The 24134-nt window shown below is 41.9% G+C and overlaps 1 protein-coding gene across 1 annotated transcript in view; it reads left to right on the top strand.

Annotated features, from left to right (window-relative positions):
- The window catches only part of TCERG1L (transcription elongation regulator 1 like), a 215830-nt gene that overhangs the window by 170688 nt on the left and 21008 nt on the right, over positions 1-24134 (top strand). The window contains 2 exon segments of the mRNA XM_007053034.4: positions 3222-3291; positions 12894-13029. Coding sequence (XP_007053096.2) covers positions 3222-3291; positions 12894-13029 — 206 coding nt within the window.

Below are 24134 nucleotides of genomic sequence, written 5' to 3' on the forward strand. Positions count from 1 at the left end.
CCTTTGTTAAAAATTAGTTCTTACTAATTTATGAAGGTGTCAGGATTCTTTACTAATGGGTTCATACTGGGCCATTTCTCTCAGTCCAAAACTGGGCAAAATTTCCATTGTCTTTGAAATCTATGGGAGGAGTTGAAGTAAGAACATGATAAGGAATGTATGATTTAATACAATATACTCAGCTGCTTAGAGACTGAAGACCTCATTCTCCACTCCTCATTACCAGCTTCACACTAGTGTAACTCCGTTGTCTTGAATGGAGTTACACTAGCATCACACCGCTGAAACATAATGGAGAATCTGTAATTATATCAATTTAGGTAGTGTCAGGATCCTGGGCGAAGGATATTTAGGAAGGATATTTTTTCTTCTTCCTAAAATGCATGCAGTAACTATACATTATAAGAACATAAAAATTACTATTCTGCGTGAGACAAATGGTCCATCCAATCCAGTATCCTGTCTTCTCTCTTATACGCCCCCTCAATTGTCTCTTTTTCAAGCTGAACAGTCGTCTTTTTAATCTCTCCTCATATGGAAGCTGTTTCATACCTTAATCATTTTTGTTGCCCTTCTCTGTACTTTTTCCATGTCTAATATACATTTTTTTGAGATAGGGCAACAAGAACTGCACACAGTATTAAAGGTGGATTTATATAGTGGCATTATGATATTTACTGCCTTATTATCAATCCCTTTCCTAATGGTTCCTAACATTCTATTAGCTTTTTTGACTGCTGCTATGTTTCTTAGATTTACAGTTTATATATCTGTTTCATAGCAATGATTAACAGAGAGATGGTTTTCTTTGGAGAACTAGATGGGGGTCTTATAACTGTTTTTCAGTCGATTTTATATATCCAACTTTCAGTTGCTTCAGACCTTCGCATATTCATTGGACTGTCATTGATCAATACTTTTCCTGGCCCTATTCAGATGTAAAATGGAAGAATCTTACAACTTCAGACAGGACTCATATTCTTTCTACTTGCTTTCCCTACTTTTCCTGGTCCTATTCAGATGTAAAATGGAAGAATCTTACAACTTCAGACAGGACTCATATTCTTTCTACTTGCTTTCCCTACATACGTTATTTAAGAAACATGGTCTCACATTGAGATTAATAACATTTGCAGTATATATCTTCTAGTCAACTCTGAGAGGGCTATCTATGGTGTGATAAACTGTTTTGTAGATATTCAGTCTAAGATGTTTGCTAACTTGTTGAAGCTTAACTCAGATAAGAGACAATTGATTTTTATTTGGCGTTGATGCCTGGTGAGCATGGCTTTCTTTTTTTTTTTACTAGAGATGCCATTTTGTAGAAATGGGATTGTGTTTGCCCAATCAGCCCTGAATCTCAGGTCATTTTTAACTTGAATTCTCTTTGAAAGCAACATCAAGTACACTGTTAAAAGATTACATATTACTCTCTTAGGAATTTATTAAAGTTAAGATCACTGCTGTCTCAGCAGGATGAATAGCTCCTGATTAATAGCTTTAAAATAGCAAGACTGTATTATTTTACTCTATCTTCTGAGTACCCAAATTGTTTTCTATGTAGGCTTCTCTATAGAAGAATTTAGCAGCTATGGATAGCTATCTTCATGCATTGTACTGATACTGAAAACACTACTTACGTTCATTACCATATATCAAAGTATATTCATAATACTTGTGCTGATGTATTGTATTGTATAGGCCATAGCCTTTTTATTTTAAAGTGCCATTCATTTTTGCTTCCCCTGAATTTACTCTGTAGTCAGCAGAGTTTAAATAATTTTAACCTGGTATATATTTCCTTCTGTTATGGTGTCTGCTCCTGTCCCTAACCTCCAAATTCCGTGATCAGAGTTTTTGAGGCTTTTTATATTATTGTAGTTCTCCTTTATGCTGCAGTTTGGTTTATGTTCTGTTCATTGAATCACAATTAATATTCCTTAAAACAAGGAGACAAAAACAATCAAGGACTAGACTTGCTCCTTTTGAAGTAAAATGCCAAATTCCAATTGGCCTCAATATAAGGAGGATTTGACCCATAATGTAAATTTAGTATTTAGCACAAATACAAAGGACTTATTGGTTTAAAGTAATTTAGTAATGTATATTGTTAAATATAGTTTAATTAACATATTAATATTAGTATGATTTCTTAGGGTAGGCTTCAGAGGTAAAATCCTGACCCCAATGAAGTCAGAGTTTTGCCACTGACTTCAATGGGGCTAGGATTATATTCTAAGGATCCATGTAAGGCAATGGATCTGGAAATCTGGATTCAGATCTATTTTTAAAGTCACAAATGAAATTGTGTTTTTTTTTCATCTCATCATAGTGTTCTGTGTTCATATCATGCAGAATCTCAGGATTGGCTGCAGAGAGGCTTAGGGTTGGTCTTTCTGTTGTTTAACTATACTAGGAGCTCAGCGCATATAGAATGATATTTATCCAGTAAACTACTTAAAACTCCAAAAATCAACCTAGGCATTGCGTGAAAGTAAATTCTGGTAGCCAGTGCATTTGAATTCAGAGCACTGTTATGTTGGAGATTGTAATTTGTATGTGGAAAAAACAATGAAGTACTTGAAATTGTAAAAATAGATGTCCTCGCAATAACCTTCACATTCATTATCAGTTACAACCTGATCTCAAAGCCCTTTTTGGGAGAGTATCCAGGCCTAAGTAGGTTTTGGTACATTGTGAGTTTGAGAGTTGTGACATTGAGAGTCCACAATATCTGCTTAACTTTGCTTCCATACCCACACAGCGTGTCAGATTTAACAAGAAAGCAGCATTATGTTTCAGTAACATGGGAATGAAAAGTAGGAAGAAGGAAGCAGTTGTGATGGAAGTGAGAATTCTCAAATCATTCATCCTGTCAGGATTGATATAACAATGTTATATAAATATCTTTGTGATAATATTTTTCAGTTTATCACTCAAATGTGAGATTTTAAAAAATCACAAATTTACGATGGGACGCTCTTCAGGGCAAAAATAAGAAAAGCGTCATTTTTTTGGTATTTATCACTCTGTTTTGATGAGCTCACCTATGAGGATTTTATAAAGTATCTTCTAAAGCTAAAAAAAATCTCAGCAGATATTAGCCAATATTATGAGTAAGTATCAGAACAAAAAGACAAGTGACGGGGGACTTTTAGGACTTTGATTCTCGTGTAGATAGTAACTGTCTAATAATTCCAATTTTATGCATTTCTTTTTAGCAGATAAAAGTGATAGTTCTTGTCCAGAGGAAGTAAGTGATGACCATAGCACCAAAACCAAGAGAAATAAGTAAGTTTTATTGTTTCTTAATTCATATGTTCTATAGGGAAGCCAAAGTCTACTATGGATATGGCACTAAGAAGAAACTAATTTATTTTTCATTGCATAGCCATCTACATGCATCAATGGTGACAGCAATTCTCAAGATGTCTATTCCTTTGGTTGTACCCCTTGTGCTTCAAAAGAACCATGTTCCATACACACTATCTATTCGTTTTGTAACTGGAAATTGTTTACATCAGATGAATGATTAAATTAAGCTTTCAAGAAAGATGATTACTGTTAAAAACATTAGATGAAATCCTGACTCCGCTGAAATCAATAGGAGTTTTGCCATTGAATTCCATGGGACTAGGATTTTTCTCAATGAATCAAATTTTCGGCTGGTTTAACTGGGCAAAACTCCATCAAAGTTGTGCTCATTTAACCATCAGGGAATTTGGGTCCCAAAATTGTACTATATTTCAAGATGTTTCTGCTAAGTGTTGTTGGATTTGTCTCTCATTACGAGTCTTCATCCAATAGTCTTTTGCACATGTCACACCAGAACAGGACAAAAATAGTTCCTTGAAAAAAAAAATTAAAAGGGAAATAAATGCATTCTGGAGGATGGTTAGTGAGAAACTCTTTCCTACCCCAAACAATTGTCAGTTATTTCTAACTATGCTTGCTGAATATAAGATGACATAAGGATTGTCTGCAGAATAGGGTCTTTATAGATGTCAACTGATATGCTTTGGGCAAATTTTGAACAGTGGAGACAAAGTGTTTCTACATTTCCAAGATGGACTTTGTGGGGCTAATTATCTTCCAAGTCACGCTGCTTTTCTACCACTGTAGTTTTATTGACTTCACTGGAGTTCCTCTTGATTATACCTGCCCTTATAGAGGTCAGTGTCAGTTTTGCTTCTTCAATAGGTCATAGTTGCATCCTATCAGTGTAAGTGGATATTTTCAACATTCTAGTAAGATGCGTTTTTTAAAAGACAGGGTGGGAAAGTGTTAAAACCTCTGACTGTTAATATGTTCCAAGAACTCCTCACACAGACAGTTCTCCTTTAGTAATCTCAAGAAAACCATGCTTATTCCATTTTTGTGTGTTGATAATATAAAACTTGCTACCCAGAATGTCAGGACTCCTCTACTGCCTACTTGTGAATAGAGATTATTTGTCCCATGTTGGTTGGATTTCCATTACTTACTAATCTTTTAAAAGGTGACTCTTTTATGGTCTCTTATCTTCTTTACATTCAAAAGAGCACTGTCAAAATTGAGAGACCCCAAATTTGACCTACCTTGTCTATATTTTCTTTGCAAAGTCCATAAAGTACAGATTTTTGTTTTAAAACAAATACATAAATGCCATTCATTTGGCAGTCAAATGCAGCCCCACACCCGGAGGCCCAGGCCTCTGAATTGTCGCACAGCCCTCCGCACCCAATGCACTAGAGCAGCATGTCTGCACCACTTGCATAAATATAGCCCCTCTGGCTTACCTCCTTCACCACAGCTCTCATTGTACAGCCAGTACAGAGACCACTTCCACAGCAAACAGAGAGTGAGCAAAGAGCAGGGAGCTCCAGTATTATGAATAATTACTGTAGAGTGCTTTATATTGGCTATCCACACCACAAATGAATTTTACCCGTAGTGAATTGTACATAAAGGATGGCAAGTTATCCTTCTTTTTTTACTCTGAGGGTAATTTGATTCACAAGCAACAGAGGCTGCTATCAGGAGTAAATTTACATAGCAGTAGAAGTCAAAATAGCACCTAGTAAAACTGCATTACATACTGTCTATAAAATACACTGCCTAATGTTGAATTTTGAGTTTGATAGCAAGGTTTTCTCACTCTTGGCTGAAAGAATATATTGCACAAGTGTAACAAATAGTGCAATTTTTATCATATTTGAAATTCGTGAGAAGATATACACATAACTTAAAAGACACTGAGAGCCCCACAATTGAACCTACTTCAAATTTTCTACTTTTTCAAAATAACTGTCCTGATGAGGAATGGTTGCCTTACTTTCACAGTTTGTAAATCATAGACAGTATTCACATGATGCATATACATAAACAGAATAATATTTGGCTAAAAAAATTAGTAGTCCTTCAAACTTCATTGCTGTGATCCCAATCCCTCAATGATTTGACCTTCCTAATGTGTTGATATCTCAGTAGTCATAGCTAACATTCACAAATTTCTACCTGGTTTAAGCAGTATTCTTTTGAATTTTACTTTCTTTCTAGTAACACATAAGGAATTCCTGACATGGTCAAATTATCCTACAAGAAAATCAGCACTTACATGGATTTTTAGAAAGCTAACATTTCAACAGGTGCTTTAAAGACATGTAGTCTAAATATATATTTTAAATATATCAACATTTGGACTGTAGCTCCAAATCTATGACATTAAAAACTAAAAGAAAAGGAGTACTTGTGGCACCTTAGAGACTAACCAATTTATTTGAGCATAAGCTTTCGTGAGCTACAGCTCACTTCATCGGATGCATGAAGTGAGCTGTAGCTCACGAAAGCTTATGCTCAGATAAATTTGTTAGTCTCTAAGGTGCCACAAGTACTCCTTTTCCTTTTGCAGATACAGACTAACATGGCTGCTACTCTGAAACCTGTCATTAAAAACTAACACATTCAACGAATTTTTAAGAAATAAACTTCAGTTTTTCATAGAACGGAGTTTATCTTTCTTTCTTAGTTCTATTTCTCTCTTTTATATTAGGGGTTTTTAATTAATTAGATACATAGGAGAATGGTCCAGATGACTTTCCTGTGGTACTAGTCGTTGTTCTGGTATTCTGTGTAACCCACTGATAATAGAAAGCCCATCAAATGTGCCTTCTGTATATTTCTAGTCTCTCCAGATAATTGCTCCAACAAGTAAATGTTTGTATCCTCAAGCCGATACCTTATATGTGTTGCTCCTGCAGCAGTAGGAACCACTGAAAAGCCAGCAGCACCTGAAACTGAAATACAGTTGCTTAAGTGCAGTAAGTTCCCTATGCTAGCATGTTTGTGTGTACAAGATGTACTGTAGCTGAAATTAGAATTTATTTTAAAATGAGGGCACATAGCCTATAGTAAGAGATGGGGCAGAAATACCTCACCTCAGAGACAGCATAAGGATGCATTCTCAAGGTGACAGAATGCCTCCTACAAATTTCTTTCTTTGAAGGCTGCAGCATATTCTCCATCCCTAACTCCATGAAGGCAGCCAGCTCCACTGGCTTGTGGGTAATGGCAACAGAGTCATGGCTCCACCTCCTCCCTGTTCCCTTTGGGCTGTGTGCGCCATCAGGGTAGTACAGTGGGAGCTGTCCCTGTTCCCTTAAGCACAAGGGGAGGAATTGTGGCTGGCACTCTTTTGGGCTGCTCATAGTATCGATTGATGGTTCCCTCCCTCTCATTGTGGACCCACATAAGGGCCAGGTAGAATCTGTATCTATAAAGGTATAGTACAGTTATCCCCACTTTAAAAGTTTGTTGAATAATTTGAAATAGTTAACACTCCAAATTAGCTCTCCTGCCATAATACTGGGGTTGTGAATGTCTTCTAAAGATTAGGGGTTGGAGGTCATGACATATATATGCCATTGGAAAGTCCTATATTTGTAGGTTTCAGAGTAGCAGTCATGTAGTCTATATTCGCAAAAAGAAAAGGAGTACTTGTGGCACCTTAGAGACTAATTACATTTGTTAGTCTCTAAGGTGCCACAAGTACTCCTTTTCTTTTTTCGTATATTTGTAGTAATGCCTCAGTATAAACTGTTATTAGAAGCATGAGGATATTACTATTCATTATTTCAGATTCTCATTTGTGCTGCTGCAGCAGGTGGGCCACAGAACAATCAATAGCAGCGTCTAGTCCTGGGTCTAGTCTACATTGGCCCCTGCCTTGGCATATTTTACAGTAGTCTCTCGGCTTCTCTAAATATACCAGCTAGCTATAAACCTGTTATGCCACCCAAGAATAGCATGAGCACAAGAGTCTTTAAGGGGGGTGATGTGGGAGCCAGCTCTACCTTTTCTAGCCAATTGAGACTATCCACCTTTTCAGCTGCCTGAGTAGCACAGAGAGTCCAGAATGAAGAGGACAATTTGGCTCTGTAGTCTTGGTTCTGCCTTTCATATCTGTGTAAGACTTTGGCAACTCATTTGGCATTCCCAAGTTCCATTAACTGTTCTGCCAGACTTACAGGTTATTCTGGGGTAGACGTCTCTCCGTTTCTCCTGTTGAGACTGTTCCACTTTGTATAAAATACTTATTAATTGGAGCAGGAACTTGAACCTCATTCTCCAACAGCCCAGGTGAGCGCTCTAAACATTGGGCTATTAGGGGGAGCTCCACTACCACAACAATTTTTTTTTTGAGAGGGGACAGACCTCACTTAGGTGCTTACCTCCAGAAGAAGGTTCATGGCTGGCTGTGGAGATAGGTGGAGATAGGTGCTTCCCTCTAACTCCCTTGGAGGAGTGGAGTTTATACCATACTTCTATCCTCCACATTTCCTATGTAGCCTGATCTATAGATTATGTATGAGAGTCCCAAGTTATCACTTTGAGGGTACGTAGGTTCTTGTACCAAGATCAGGCCCAGTCTTATTAGAATTATTATATAGTTGGGAACCCCAATGTGCACAGGTGCAATACTCATACTATAGCATCTCTTCTATATTTACAAATAAATAATTTATTAATACATTTAGCAAAGTCACACACACTCTAACTCAGTAAGGTAGATGGATATAATACAGAAAGTACATCTGAACATCCATACTTACACCATCCCTTGCAGAACAACTGGAAATGTTAGCCATTATCTTCCTCATCACCATCCCCTTCCTCATCTTCACCAGTGGCCGTCAATCTGGTCCCTCCCAAGCGCTACATTTCTCTCTCCTACTGCCTACAGGCGGGGATGCCACTTTTATAAGATGTTACGCTGCCATTACCATGTCTCATACATATTCAGTGGGGGTTTCTTCCCTCTTCCTTATTTCTATTTCCTCCCCTTACCGATGTTAAGGTGTTCTTTTTCTATAGGTTAGTATATTTATGATTTCACCCCATTATCATATATATCAATTCATTCCCGTGGCACTCTTACAGTTGGATGATCCATCCAAAACCTTCCAGAAGCTGGTGTTAGTTCATGGTTCTGTGGTTGGCTGATATCATTATGGACAAAATTCCCCCTTACACTCTACTTCCAGTTCCCCAAAATGTAGGAGTTACCTAAGTTTATTTATGCCAAAATTCATAGGCCTGAAGCCTCATGCTAACTGCTGAAGCCAGTCTCTTACAGGATGCAGGCTTGTAGGTTCCGTGCAGTACTGCTGACTATAATAAAGCAGAATATAATAAAAAGCAGTGAATATAATAGAGGTAAGCTAGCCCACCAGGCTACACCTATTTGCTAGCTCAGGCAGCTCTCCACTTAGTGTGCTGGCTTCAGTGATTCCTATTCTTAGGCACTTAATTTTCCCCATGCATTGGATAGGGAGCCCGGGCATCTACCTCCGGACTGTGGATTCCATTAGGTGGCACAGCAACTAAAGTTAGCTTTGCAACACTGAGCCTAACTCTGCCACAGAGTGACTTGCCCAACCTCACACAGGAAGTCTGGCAGAACAGTGAATTGAAATTGGGAACTCCCAAATACCTAGTGCCCCAACCAATAGACTATCTTTTGTGCATCAGACCCCTTGTAGCTACATGTCATTTGATAATTACGATGTCAAATTTCGTTGAGTGTGGTAAACATAATTGAGCTCAGCCATGGTTTGGAAAACCTGCCCTGTTCCTCACTGGATTTTCAGTTATTTTCCATCATTGAAAGTAAACTTACCTAAGTAAATTACGTTATTCCTTTGACACACAATAAATCATTTGATACAAAGAAAGTCTTATTCTAATGTTAATATCCACTTTCATCAAAGTTAAACCATAATTCATTATACTTAAAGCACAGCAAGTCAAGCTACTGTATATATATGTTAAAGTTTACTAATCGTATATTTATGTCTGTTGCCTTTCTTGATTTTCATATTGACAGGTCAGGTGCACATTAGCAGAAATGGTTTATACTTCACACTCTAATTCTCTTCCTTTCATTGTTTTTTTCAGTGGTAATATATTTTCAACAGCTGGCTTAAGGCCTGATCCACTGAAGTGAATGGAAAGACTCCCATTTTACTGCAATAGACTTTGGATCAAGCCTTATTTCATATTTCCAGTCCTGAATCTACACTTACAGTTCAGTAGTTTTGGATTCAACAAGCTATTGCCTCTAAGAAACTCTGTACATATTACTGTAGTTTAATTTACATTTAAATACAGTTTAATTATAGTACCTAAAGTATGCAGGCCAAATACTTACTCAAGCAACACTCTAATTATACTGTATACAAAGGTGGCAAAATCTTTTTTTTTCTCCTAAAGAGTCAGATTACTTAGAAGCAGGAGTTTATCTGTAACATCTTCAAATTGCTTATTCTTAATTGCTTAAAAATATGGGGCAATTTTGAGTACATCTACTAAATTGTTTTTGTGAGATCATGTGAAAAATTTTCAGTTCTCATGTGACAAAATGTGCAATGTAATGTGACCTATTCAGTCTCTGGATTACCACATGGCTCCCATTTACTTTAGTGGAAGCTGAAGGCAACATATGGCTTAATTATCTGCTTAGAAAATCCAGCGTAATTTTTACACTAGATTTTTAAAGGCTCTAGAAGTCCAGATTTTAACTTCAAGTGCATGGGTTTAAGATCAGGGTTTTTTAAACACAGACAACCACATTTGCCTACCAAGTTTGCCTTAAGGCTTTGGTCTACTTTAAAAATTCATCAGCGCGATTCATGTCATAGGTTTTCATTGATCATCTTCAAAACTGAGTCCCATCTGCTATCTTGCTTTATTTGGTCAGAATGTAATCCAAAGAGCATATTAAGGTAAATCATCTGTGATAATTTGGAAAGTGTAGAAATCTAGAAAGATTCATCCCCTATCAGGAGTGACAGCTTTTACTGTGATTCTTGTCCCCCCATAGAAAGTTTGTCATATTCAACTGCAAATTGCAGTACAACTAAAGAAACAGAATTCTCTGTAAAAAAAAATACTTCCTATCTATTTTGAGATTTGCAGGCTTCAAAAACTGTGATTGGAGTAAAGTAAAAAGTAAAATAGACTATTTAAATGTGTCTTTTTAACTATGAATTTCCATATTTGATTGCATTCTGTCACTGTTTTTGTTGCCTTTATTGTAGTTTTTAGTTTCAGAATAAATGAAAAATCCATCTGATTTGAAGGATAGTTTTAAGTTAAACAAAATAAAGGAGAAACAGTCTCTCCTGCTGTCTTAGCTGATTGAGTAGCATTGTGGGTTTCTATCAGTTTCAGCTTGAAAAAGTTCTTTGTGGATACTAGAAATTGGAATGGAAGTTTCATGGATCATATTACGAAATATTATGATTTAGGGAAAATGAAAATTGCTAATACAATATAAAAGTCACCATAATAATATGAAGAGTAACAATTTGATGCCTTTGAAACTGCTAATGCTATATAATACAATTTTAGTATGATTTAAGTACAATGCAATTATTGATAGAAGGGAGATAATATGCTAGGACTCATATTGCATTATTGCCTGATGTAATTTATTAGCTGAAAAGAATATTTTAACTTTTTCCATTTTCAAATTGTGCAAGTTAAAGCACTTTGGAGATTATTTCCTCCCTTTCCCACCCCATGATCAACAGTTCCAAATCTGGATGCAGAAAGTTAGTTATCTTCAATGAGAACTGCAGTGCCTCTGATAATCTTGTCACCTTTATTAAGGTGCCTAAAATAAAAGTGCCTTACTGTAGCACTGAGGTCTGAAAAATTTGGCCAATATTATCACATCTTTTGGCCCTTATTTTTTAAACGTGAGTCAGTATATTGATAAATAATAGAGGTGGGAATAAGACAAAAAAAATTGAGTCTAGATTTATACTTCCACAATTCAATTATGGGTGTTCAACTCCAGAGCTTTAGTGTGGACCTATCTGCCACTGTAATCCAATTTATTAGTAGAGACCAAAAAGGATGTTCAGTGGTCTTCGTGACATGAGTTTATGGTTTCACTTTTGTCCATGTGGACAAATATCTGCTTCACAACAAACAAACAAAACTGCTATTGACAGAGCTATTAACAGGTTCAAGCTGAAGTTTAGTTTCTAATTAGCCTGTTGTTGGAGGTGTTCCTCACAAAGCCAGTGTTCAGGCAGAGCTTGTACTACCAGTGCTGTACTTACACAGTAGAAAAATAGTAAAAGGTAGTGTCCAAGTGGTGTGCATTGTTTTGTTGTTTGTGTGTTGGTTTTGCTTTGTTTTGGAGTTTTTAATGGTAATTTTAGTGATCACTAGACTCAGTTAAAAATATATGGGGCAGATCCTCAGTAGGTGCAAATTGGTGTAGCTCCACTGGTTCCAAGGGACCTATACATATTTACAGAGCCGTCCCTTGGGTACGGCGAATTGGGGCGACTGCTCCAGGCCCTGTGTTTTGGAGGGCCGATGCAATTCATAGAATTCCAGGGTTGGAAGGGACCTCAGGAGGTCATCTAGTCCAACCCCCTGCTCAAAGCAGGGCCAATCCCCAATTTTTGACCCAGATCCCAAATGGCCCCCTCAAGGATTGAACTCACAACCCTGGATTTAGCAGGCCAATGCTCAAACCACTGAGCTATCCCTCCCCGCAGCACGGTCAGTCCCAGAAGTGACGGGTCGTTCTCAGAAGTGATGGATTTGTCACTTCCCAACCCGTGCCCTGCTAGAGACAGCCCTGCATATTTACACCTGATGAAAATCTGTCCATGTATTTTTAATATCTTATTGATACACGTTTAAGTAAAAATGCTGATGACTTGATGTTATCTCCTGTAATCAGCATAGTCATGCTAAATGTCTGTCATCCTCCAGTGAATCTTGTAAAGTACAGTGGTAATTAGTTCCTTGGAAACAGCTATTTATTCTAACATGAAGTCATCCTGGAAAATTATTATAAATGTCTATAAAGATTTTTGCACTGATAGGGGCACTCTTCACTGATGTCTCATTGCAGGTTGTGTACATGTAATAATATGTCAAACTGTCCCCCCTAGGAGTGAATTTAAGGGACTCTTGGGATCATAAAAGATTAGCGTTGATTTTTAAGCTTAAAAGCAATAAGATTATTTTCTCCAGTCACTACTCTGAAATCTTCACTCATTGTCAAACATAATGGAGAATAGTAGTTTTCCCATCACTTGAAGTGCAGTGTAATGTCTCATTGTTCAATCAGTCTGACCACACAGAAATACTATAGTTCCATATAAATATTTGTCCTAATCTTCAATGAAGGGCCCTCAAGAACCATTCCATTTTAGTAATTAAATACAGAAGATTAGATTTAGCTAATTAGCTTTCAATATTACATACTGTTTACAAAGAAATCGTGCATTTAAACCACTTTCCTGAAGCGTTTCCTAGAGAAAGTAGAGGGTTAAAAAATTTACACTGTGTATTTACTGAACCGTTCATATCTTATATTGTTAAAGAATGGAAGATCCCCAGAATGCTGATCAGGCGAAGGTTGAAGTGGAAGAGAAAATTGTGAAAACATCAGCACATCAGATTATTCTTCCTTTAGAAGAACGCATTGCCCATTTCCGAGATATGCTTCTGGAAAGAGGGGTAAGAAACAGGTTTTGTTTATTTGAGTCTTGTAAATTATGGAAATACTGTACCTAATCTCAGAGTAGCAGCCGTGTTAGTCTGTATTCGCAAAAAGAAAAGGAGTACTTGTGGCACCTTAGAGACTAACCAATTTATTTGAGCATAAGCTTTCGTGAGCTACAGCTCACTTCATCGGATGTAGCTCACGGAAGCTTATGCTCAAATAAATTGGTTAATCTCTAAGGTGCCACAAGTACTCCTTTTCTTTGTACCGAATCTGAAATCTATAGCAAGCACCTTGGAATTCTAGCCCCCAAATTAAATGGAATATTTTTTTTGCTTGCTCTTGGACATGCAATGTCAGTTTCCTGTAAACATCTGGCACTGTGAAATGTTTTCATGTTACTGTTATATGAAGGAATCACCATAGAAAAGAGAATTTGGAAAGAATTGTTGAAAATTGCCTGTTCTGTAACCTAAAATGAACCAGAGTAAATGGTCTTAACCCAGCATTTTGGCTGTGAAATAGTGTTGTCATGAAATTATGTTTTGCTTTGGCATGATGGCCTATAAAAGCTTCCGGCAAAGATACATAGTTTGTCACTGCAATATTTTAAAAAGTGGAAGTTTTTATTTAAATACATTTTTATTTTTGCTTACTTTACTTGATCAGTGATGTTCAGAAAATGTTAATTATTTATTTCTTCATTTAGATTTATGTTAGCACTAATGTGTAGGCACCACTGAGAATTTTTTTTTTAAAATACACCAAAATTAAAAGATCTGTCAATTCCCCCTGATCGAATCAAATAGTCAGCAACAACATCAATATAACTGAAATAAATTGACCTTACATACAGTCCCTAGAATCCCATACCCAGCCCTACCCAACACCCATTTCATCCTGAGACAAAGGGAAAGGGAGACCTTGGAGGTTGCCCTGAAAGCTAACACTTACCTTGTTACAAACCTGGGGGAGAAGTGAGCTCCAAAGGTCCAGGGTTCTAACAGCGAACACCCTGCCAGCCACACACACTCTCTTATACTGAAGGGAGGGGGCTTCAGCCCAGGGGCCTCCACTAATTGCAGCTGCAGTACATTCCTTGCTATGTAGTGTTTTGTTAGATATCAGGCAAAGATGAATGACACAAGCATTAATAGCTCCATGTTTCCCTCCATTACTATTTGTGATCATGAGACTGGAGCCACAGTAGGGCACTATGCCATCTGCTCTTCTCTCTGGTCATAGGAACTCAGCCTGGTTCCAGCTTAATATAGTTGAAGTTTAAAAGGCAGGTGGGACTGGCTGAGCTCAAACCATGTTTTGCTCAAAGCATCAGGGGAAAGCAACACAGGTTAATACAGCCTGATAACTCACTTTTATGAAGAGAGAAGATCCTGAAAGCACATTTCCCACAAGAGCTGAATTACCAGGGACCAGTGAAGCTGGGCAGGAGCAAGGATGCAAGGAGCATCTGCACAAGTGCCTCTTGCCTCCTGCAGATCCCCTGGAATCCACACAGTTCCTGAAAGTTGTGCAGGTTTCGGGTGTAGAGATGTTGACTCTTTTTTGCAGAGGAGCAAACTGCATTCAATTGTTGACCATATGATAGGGCCATTGGTTGCTGTCTGTAAATTAGACCAGCCTACTTGGATTTATGCCTATGTGGCCTCAGACTTACCACAGAGTCAAGGGAATGCAAAAGTGACATAAAACCGTCTTTCCCCCTTTTCCAATCATGCGCTGAGCACGCCTCAGCTAGACCAGTGAATCTGGACCCCAGATTATTATTAGTTATTGGAGTGCTTGGAGTTGTCCAGGCCATTTTAATATTGTATAATCAACATTATGACTAGGTAGATAAAGTGTACATTTAAATTACAGCTAGAATAAATCAGACATATCAGTCCCATAATCCGCACCACAATCTGAATTATAGATCTGTCAAATATTGTGGCCATAAAATTGCATCCACAAAATTAGGCCCCCAATGTCTCCTCTGCTCTCAATACACTGATGGATTCAAGTATAAAATCCTATTGGAATTAACAGACATTGTACTGATCCTGATCCTGCAAACAATTATGCACATACATAACTATGTACATGCATAGTCCCACTGTATTCAGTGGGCTACTCAGATATATAAGTGTTATAGAATCAGGGCCTTTAATGTTCCCTGCATCAAAAGGATGATAGAGACCCCAAATATATTTCCTATAGGAAACTATGTGATTTTAAGCAAAAGCATTTCAAAGTGGTGGCACATATCTTTACCCTCCCCCATCCCCACCCCCACACACACTCTGTAGGGTGCGGGAAAGTTTTTAATCAATAATCCACAAACTGTGGGGGTGACAGAATTTAAGATGTGTGTCTGCAGTCTAGCAGTAAATTGTCTACAAACCAAACTTGTTTTATTAAGATTTCATTATGAATGTGCAGAATACTTCAAAATATTACTAATCATGTTTTATAGCACCATAAATGTACAATGATTCAGGGATTCCTCTGGCATGGTCAAAGTTTAAAAGGATCAGGGTTGTTATAGGCATTTTGGAATTATAGGCATTAAAGGCATTTTGAAATTGTTGCACACTGCTGAAATTCAGATTAACTTGTTAGAACAATCAGGAATTTGCCATTTCCGTTATCACTTAAATATATATTGATTCTACATTCCTTAATGACTGAGGCCCAAGGCACTTACTAAACATGAACTGTCCAGGGCAAGTTGATGGTTAATCCCAGTTGGTAATAACTTCCTCAAGAAGTGCAGTGGAGTGAGGTCATTACTGCTATTTCACACTGATTATTTAAATATCGTTTGCCATTTTCCGGCAGTGCCATTGTTTTTTCAAAGATGATTTCTTTGAATAGCACTAGTGCTGCTGCAGGCATTTTTAAGAATACAAAGCACACCAGACTTCTGTTTAGCACAGAATATTCTGTTTGTATTCTGCCACATTTTGAGTGTGTGTGTGTGTGTGTGTACATATATAAAATATGTATATGTGTGTGTGAATAATAGAATGTTAAACATAAATATAGTTTTCAGTGATATGATTTTATTTATTATAGTGTAAAACAATAGCACTACATGTAAGTGTATGGCAAGTTCTCCTATTACAAAGCCAGGTCTCAATTATATATCTCCTATTTAGGATTGTGTCAGCTCCAGGGCCCAGTCCTGACTATTCTGTACAAAGGCAAAATTTAGAGTGAAGTCAAAGGCAGTTTCGCCTTATTAGGGACTGCAGAACTATGCCCCTACTCACATTAACCATTAGTAAAATAAATTTCATTTTCTGCTAGGTTGTGGATGGCGATTCTGTGTAACCCAGTCCCTCCATTTCTGTAGTTGCCCCCTTCGATGAGTGAAGGGATGTCAAATAAGGCACTCATATAGACACAAACTAATGCAGTTATAGGTTTACTGGAGATGAAGGGTCAGATTTTGACACACACTCTAGAAACCCCTGGCAGACATAGAAATAACTACTCTGGCACTCAGTCACCCACCACCAGTCCTCCGGTTGTCATGGCTGTGCTAGAGCATGACTGGAGTGCTCTCAATTCAGGAGACACCTGCAACTGCAGTGGCCACTAGGGGGCTAACCTGCGCCTTAGAAGGAGCCAGAATTTACCAATGTACATTGCCAAAGAGCCACAGTAATACGTCAGCAGCCCCACATCAGCTCCCCCCGCCCATGGCTCCCAGCGCCTCCCGCCCACCGGCCGCTCAGCACCTCCCTCTCTGCAGCTCCTGTTTTGTGACATGCAGGAGGCTCTGGGAGGGAGGGGGAAGAGCGAGGGCATGGCAGGCTCAGGGGAGGAGGCGGGAAGCGGTGAAGTGGGGGCAGGGCCTGTGGCAGAGCCAGGGATTGAGCAGTGAGCACCCCCTGACACATTGGAAAGTTGGTGCCTGTAGCTCCGGTCCCGGAGTCGGTGCCTCTACAAGGAGCCGCATATTAACTTCTGAAGAGCCGCATGTGGCTCCGGAGTCACACGTTGGCCACCCCTGATTTAGAGAGCCCTGAGAGTACTCTAAGTTACACTTCCAGTATTCAGAGGATGGAAAAGGGGTGGAAAACACCTCTGGCCCCCTCGTCCTTATATGAGGCATGCTGCTCTGGTTGATTTAACGTTATTATACTAAAGGACGTGCATGTTGTTTATGCTTGTGGAGTAGTAATAGAGTTCATAGTCCTATGGGATTCAGCTATTAAAGAGTGTCAGGATTGCACACACTTTAAAATGTCAATAACTTTTATGGTAGTATTTAGGCAATAGAGTTCCTATGATCTCTGTCTCACACACACTCACGCCTGAAATTTCATGCAACAGATAGCAGTAGTTATCACACATTGATGTAACTTTTGCTGCTGATGGCGGCTGGCCAGTACTTGGGGTAAGCAGCCCATAGGTCCACTTAAATAGATAGCTCCTGCTGTAACTGAGCAGCAGAATTAAAACTATGCTATAATGTACAGTTTCTTCCAAGGCTGCTTTTTCCAGACAGGCCCACAATAATAACATCACCTGGACTCTATCTCCTACAGGGCAGCCTAGCTAACCATGTCTTGCCACTTTTGCATGGCCTCACTAACTGGTGTCATGCTTTGGCATTCTTTCTCATCAGTCTGGGAATCTTTTACTCTTTGCTCTTTTCTGTTCTTATAAATTTTTATATTAAACTTACAGCCTTGGAATCTATTCAGGTATCTTTGCCCCATAGTTAAGAGTAATATGAAGTATTCCAACTTCCTTAAACTTCTAAACACACCCTTCAAACTCAATATATTGAATTTAATGAATGTGTTCACTGTGCTTTGAACACTGGTGAAAAGCACAAATGCGTTATTAAAAAGCAAACTCAAATCTCTGCTTTCTCTTCTTTCTGTGCTAGGATAAGGCTGCAGAGGTCATGGTTTGTTCTGGGAGGATTTTCTTGCTTGAATTCTGGATATCATCTCTACCTGTCTTCCATTCTGCATTCTCCAGATCTTTCACAAAGTAGCATGTAACCAGTAGAAAGACCACAGTACAATGTTCACCTGGAGTTTAGTTTATTGTAGTCAGGATATTTACTGTTTCAAATTCATTTCTAAAATGTCCATTACAAACAGCTGGAACAGCATGCAGAGCTTTATAGCAGCAACTGAAACAATAATGACTTTAATAGCCCAACTTTTTTTTTTCCAAACAAGAAAATTTGTGTGTATACTCGGGGGATATTTAAAAAATACCAAGGATAAAAAGGGAAGACAAAATGATAAGCCATTCCTCAGTCATATGCCATAGACAAACTCCAGAAGACAGTTGCAGGAGTAGAGATCCCCAGAGCTGATTACTCAGAATGGAGAAGTCCTTCATCTGGTCTAATTTGATATTGAACCACAAGATACAAGGAGACCCGGGAAGTGTTACCACACTAACATAACGTGGCTCTCTGTCCCCTATAGTGGCTATTCCACCTCTAGGGGTTTAGGGCTGCTACAGCCTTTGAACTAAGTTACACTGATTCTTAGGCTCAGGCGACAAGAAATTTTTAGAGCCCTGTTTTTTTTGCAAATGCAAAATAACATGAAATGAAATCATAATCAGTGTATAAAATGAAATAAAACAAAAAACTCACCCTGCAGTCGCAGCTGGTGTCCTGAAAGCCTGGGCCTGGCACCCTGTTCCAGGCTTTGTGACCTCATGAACAGAGTCTCGCTACTGCTCAGGTTTGGCCTGACTGCCCCTCCGTCATGAAAAGGGGGCAGCCAGGCCAAATTTGAGTGAGTGGAGTTGCTGCTGGTGCATGGGATCACAGTACCACTCACTCAAATTTGGCTCGGCCTCTGTTCTGTCATCATGATGGAGGGGTGACTGAGCCAAACCTGAGCAGCACTGTGACCCCATGCATGGGGTTGCAACACCTGAAACAAGAAACTGGGCCCAGTCCCGTAGGACAGGAGCTGCCACTGTGCAGTGTGTACGGGGCCAGCTTGCTCTGCAAACCCCACCCTATCCAGGGCCATCAACCCCAGGCGTACACCCCTTTTGTATGGATAAAACAGATTAAACAAAATAACATGAAAGTCCTGAAAAATAAATCATAAAAGAATAAAAAAAATTCCCAGGGCTCTAGAGATTTGTGCTTCTAGATCCAGGGATCCACATTCAATCCTCACAGATGATGACCCATCCAGGGGCATCATGTTAGAGAAGGACATAAGGGAGAGTAACAGTTTAACTAGCAACTTTTAAGTTAACCAATCTTTTTAAATTCTATACATTTGCTTGAGATAACTTTGAAACTTTCTGGCTCCCAGTGTTTTCTAGTAGCAAAGCCAATTCCTTTAGATCCATTTTACATAATCAGAAGTTTCCTGGTTGATTATTTAAAAAAGGAATAGTTAATGTATTTCACTTACTTATTTTATTTTTTGTGATTCACTCTTCTTTGTAATTAGATGTAGGAATTTGAAAGTGATGCTAGGGATTTAACTCCTATGTATTGAGGATGCCACATCATAAACGTTTCTGGGCAAAGTTCAATAAGAAAATAAAAGATCCTCATCTCTGATGTTTTGTCCCCTCTGGCCTTATGAATTTAATGATGCTTCTGATATCAGGGACTTGGCTGCAAAGGAAAATGCTTGATTGATAATTGAGCTAATGGCAGCAAAATGAGTCCGCCTGGGGCACTAGAAAGATAATTCTACACCAAAAGAGGCAGTGTCGTTTGCATGCTTGCCTCTGATGGCTTCCTAAAGAAATAACACATTCAGAGTGAGGAACCACAGGGATGTTTCTGTGAACATCAGGAAGTCTTTTTGTTACAATTTATTATTATTATTTAGATTATTCTTTCACCTAAAGTGCCACTGCTTTCCAAAAACAGATGGAGGCACAGTCCCTCCAACGAAGAGTATACAGTTTAAAAGGACAAGGCAGATGCTCCCCATTAGAGTGTTTCTCTCCATTCCATTGATTTGTGTATATACTTGTTTAGATTGAGCTGAGCTTTCATAATGTTACTAAATGGCTCTTGTTTGGTTGAATTAAGCCCTTTTAAAGTGTGTATATATATATATAGTGACAGGGTCAGGCCAGATGGCTATAGGAGAGTATTTTTTTTTTGAAGCAAAAGATGTTTTTTATTTGCATAACACACTTACAAAGTAAAAACAACAGCATATGCAATGTGTAACACAGCAACCAATCACAATTGTTTTCTCATTAGCTTCAGGGGAGGGAAGTATTCAAGCTTGCCTGGGCCCAGAGCGGGGGGCTTCATCGACTCTTGTGGTCTTCCACCCCCTCGAGTTACCTGACACCACGCCCGAGTGTCACCAACAATACCCTCCTCTGAAAGCACCCAACAAGAGGGGCAGGCTGTGGGGTGGACAATCGGGGGGGGGGGAGCATGTGCACCCACGTGTGAAAGGACCCCTCTAAGGTGTTGGTGTCCGCAGCAGCAATGGCTGGGGCTGGGGTCCCTTACTCTCTCCCCCAATCAAAGGGTCAGACAAAGGGACCTGGAAGGGGACACCGAGCAGAGAACCTCGGACAGCGCCCACTGCTCCTCAAAAGCATCAAGGGAGTCGGTGGACGCCGCCCAGAGGAACTCCGCCCGAATACGTGAACGGACCGAGGATCGGAAAACAGCCCCACAGTCACAGGAAACTCCATCGGCCAACCTCCTCTCTCTGGTTTTATAGATGGCTGTTTTAGCCAGGGCCAGGAGGCGGTTAACTAGGAGATCCCGCGACTTTGTGAGGCCACGGATGGGGAGTGCATAAATAAAAAGGTGAGGGGAAAAATGCAACCAAAAACGTAATAGGAGATTTGCGAGGAGCCAGAACAGGGGCTGCAGCCTGGCACACTCCAAATATATGTGCGCTAGGGTTTCCCTCACACCACAAAAGGGACAAGTATCTGGGACGGGGGTGAACCGCGCCAACTATGTGCCCGTGCTCACAGCTCCATGAAGGAGCCGCCAACTGATGTCCCCGACGGGCCTCGGAACCAAGGTGGAATATAGGCTGGCCCACCAGGGATGCTCACTCTTCAAAGGTGGCAGAAGGTCTTGCCACTTTGTGTCGGGGCGGGACACTAGGGTGAGGGCATGAAGGGTGTGGAGCAAGAGTGTGTATAGGTGTTTCCTTGTCGCGGTTTGGAAGCGTACCGGCTGCAGTTCATGCAGCCGGCTCACAGTGAAGGGGTGAGAGGGTCGATTGGGTCTGCGGGGCAGGGGTCCAATTAAAAGGTCCGGTGGGCCTGGGGTAGAGGGTGGGCTGGGCGTGCCCTCGAGCAGGACCTGGTCGAGGTAAGCTCGAGCAGCTGGCGGCAAAGCGGCCTTCGCCTCCTGAAGTACGCGCCGGGGGTGCGAGGTTTGGAGAGCCCCATGCGCCGGGCGAGCGTCAGGGGATCCAGCCAATCTCCCCGATCATAGTCCAGGAGGTCTCCGACTCTCGTGATTTCTGCCAGGATCAAGCTCTGGTGCACTGAGCGGGACTCCGCCACCTGCACACGGAGCTGGGGGTTGTGTAGCAGGGGCTCCGTGAGGAGATCTACCCCCTCGGTGGCCATCACGGACCTGGTCATTAAAAAGAGTTTCCAAGTCCGGAGGAGGTCCTGGTAGAAGACTGGCAGCCCCGAGAGGTTTCGTGGAAGACCTCCCGGATGGAGATAAAAGATCTGCCGGTCATATAGGAGCCCTCGGATGCGGCGCAGGATGGCGTGCGCCAGTGTGCTCCACGCCGAACTGCCTGCACCACAGAGGAGCCTCTGTAGGGCCTGGAGGCGGAAGACACGGACCTGAGTGTGTAGACACTTCAGGCCCTGTCCTCCTTCCTTCAGGGGTAGATGAAGAAACCCTACAGGGGCCCAGTGCATTTCTGACCAAAAGAACCCCAGAATCGATGTCTGGAGGTTGGTCAGGAAACCCGGGGCCGGGACCAGGGTGTTGAGCCGGTACCAGTGCATGGACAGGACTAGTTGATTAAGCACCAGCGCTCTCCCTCGGAGGGACAGACATCGGAGTAGTCCCGTCCATTTCCGGAGCCACTCTATCACCCCGCCCTCTAAATTTTCCCAGTTTTCCGGCAGAGAGGGGTGCGTGGCAGAAAGGCAAACGCCGAGGTAGAGCAGCGGACCCGCGCTCCACCGGATGGTCTAAAGCGCGGGTGGGAGGGAGCTCGCCTGCCGCCAGTCTCCTACCGCCAAGCCAGAGCTCTTGACCCAGTTGACCCGGGCAGAGGAGGCTGCCGAATAGATGGCCTGGCAAGCCTCCACCCACGCCAAGTCGCCGGGGTCCTGGATCACGTCATCAGCGTACGCCGACAGGACCAGCCGCAGCTCCGGCTCCCGCAGCACCAACCCTGTCAACTTCCTGCAAAGGAGACAGAGGAAGGGCTCGATCGCCAGAGTGTACAGCTGGCCCAAGAGGGGGCACCCCTGCCGTACTCCTCGCCCGAAGCTAGGTTCAGTCAGGGTCCAGTTGAGCTTAACCAGACACTCTGCAGAAGTGTACAGCACCCGGAGAAAACCCACAAACTAGGGTCCGAAGCCAAACGCCTGCAGAGTGCTCAGGAGGTACCCGTGGTCCACCCTATCGAACACCTTCTCCTGAGCTAGGGACAGGACGGCGAATGACAGACTGTCTCTACGCCCAAGTTCCAAAAGGTCCCGAACCAGAAATAGGTTATCAAAGATACTGTGGTCCAGGATGGTGTAGGCCTGGTCTGGGTGGATCACGTCCACCAGCACAGACCCTAGCCGCAGCGAGATTGCTTTTGCTACGATTTTGTAGTCCGTGTTGAGGAGCAAGATGGGACGCCAATTTCGTAAATCGCGGAGGTCCCCCTTTTTTGACAATAAGGCGAGCACAGCTCACCTGCACAAAAGAGGGAGGACCCCGCTCTGCAGAGACTCGGCCCAGACGGTGACTAGGTCTGGGCCGAGGATGTCCCAAAACACGCCGTAGAACTCCACGGTCAGCTCGTCCATGCCTGGAGACTTATGAGTGGGTATACAACAGAGGGCTTCCGAGAACTCAGACAGAGTGAGAGGCAACTCTAGCCGGTCTCGGTCGCTCGCGCTGACTGTAGGGAGCTCCTCCCAAAGCACTCTGCAAGCGCTAGGGTCGGTCGGATCTGGGGAGAAAAGACTTACGTAGAAGGCTCGGGCCCTCCCTCACATCTCCGCCGGTTCCGTGAGGGGGGTGGCGTCTTCTGCCAGGAGGCAGGTGACGTGTTTCTTAGCCCCCCTCGTTTTCTCCAGGGCATAGAAGAAGCGGGAGCCGCAATCCATCTCCCGAAGGAGGCGGATGCGGGATCGAACAAAGGCGCCCCAGGCCCGCTGGTCTTCGAGGGCCCGGAGCTCCTCCCGCTTCTCCCGGCACGCTCCGCAGAGGAGCGGGTCTTCGGGCTGGCGACCAAACGCCTCTCCAGCTCTAAGATCTCCCATTCCAACTGCTCTATTACCACATTTCTCCGTCAGCTGGTGCCCCGGGTGTAGTCACGGCAGAAAAGCTGGGCGCGCACCTTCCCCAGGTCCCACCATCGCCGCGCTGAGGGAAAGGCACACCGCTGCCCTTGCCAGGCCAGCCAGAATTCCCAGAAGGTCGTCACGAAGCCTTCATCCTCCAACAGGCTGTTGTTAAAATGCCGATAGGCCGGCCCCAGCCTCTCCGCACAGAGGGAGGCTGTCACGGTGGCTAGGTGATGGTCAGAAAATGGGGCCAGCCGAATGCTGGAGGAGTGGGCTCTTGAGAGATGGAAACGTGATAAGTAAATGCAGTCCAACTGGGAGTGGCTCGACCGATGGGCTTCCACCCGGACAAAGGTGAACGTGGAAGTGTCATCCGGGTGTTGGTCACGCCAGATGTCCACTAGGGATTGATGTTCAGCTATCTCTCAGAGGGTGTCCACGGCGGCCGGGCTCTGCTCCTCAAGGGTGGTATTAAAATCCCCTCCCAGGACCAGGCACTCTTGAGAATCTAAGCTGCAGAGGAAGGCGGACGCCTGCTGATAGAATTGCAGCCGCTCCGGGCCCGATGTCGGGGCATAGACATTAACGAGGTTAACCACAAGCCCCTCTATAAGGACCCGGAGATGCAGCAGGCGAC

This window comes from Chelonia mydas, chromosome 7 (genome assembly GCF_015237465.2).
Source record: "Chelonia mydas isolate rCheMyd1 chromosome 7, rCheMyd1.pri.v2, whole genome shotgun sequence".
Classification (NCBI taxonomy): Eukaryota; Metazoa; Chordata; order Testudines; family Cheloniidae; genus Chelonia; species Chelonia mydas.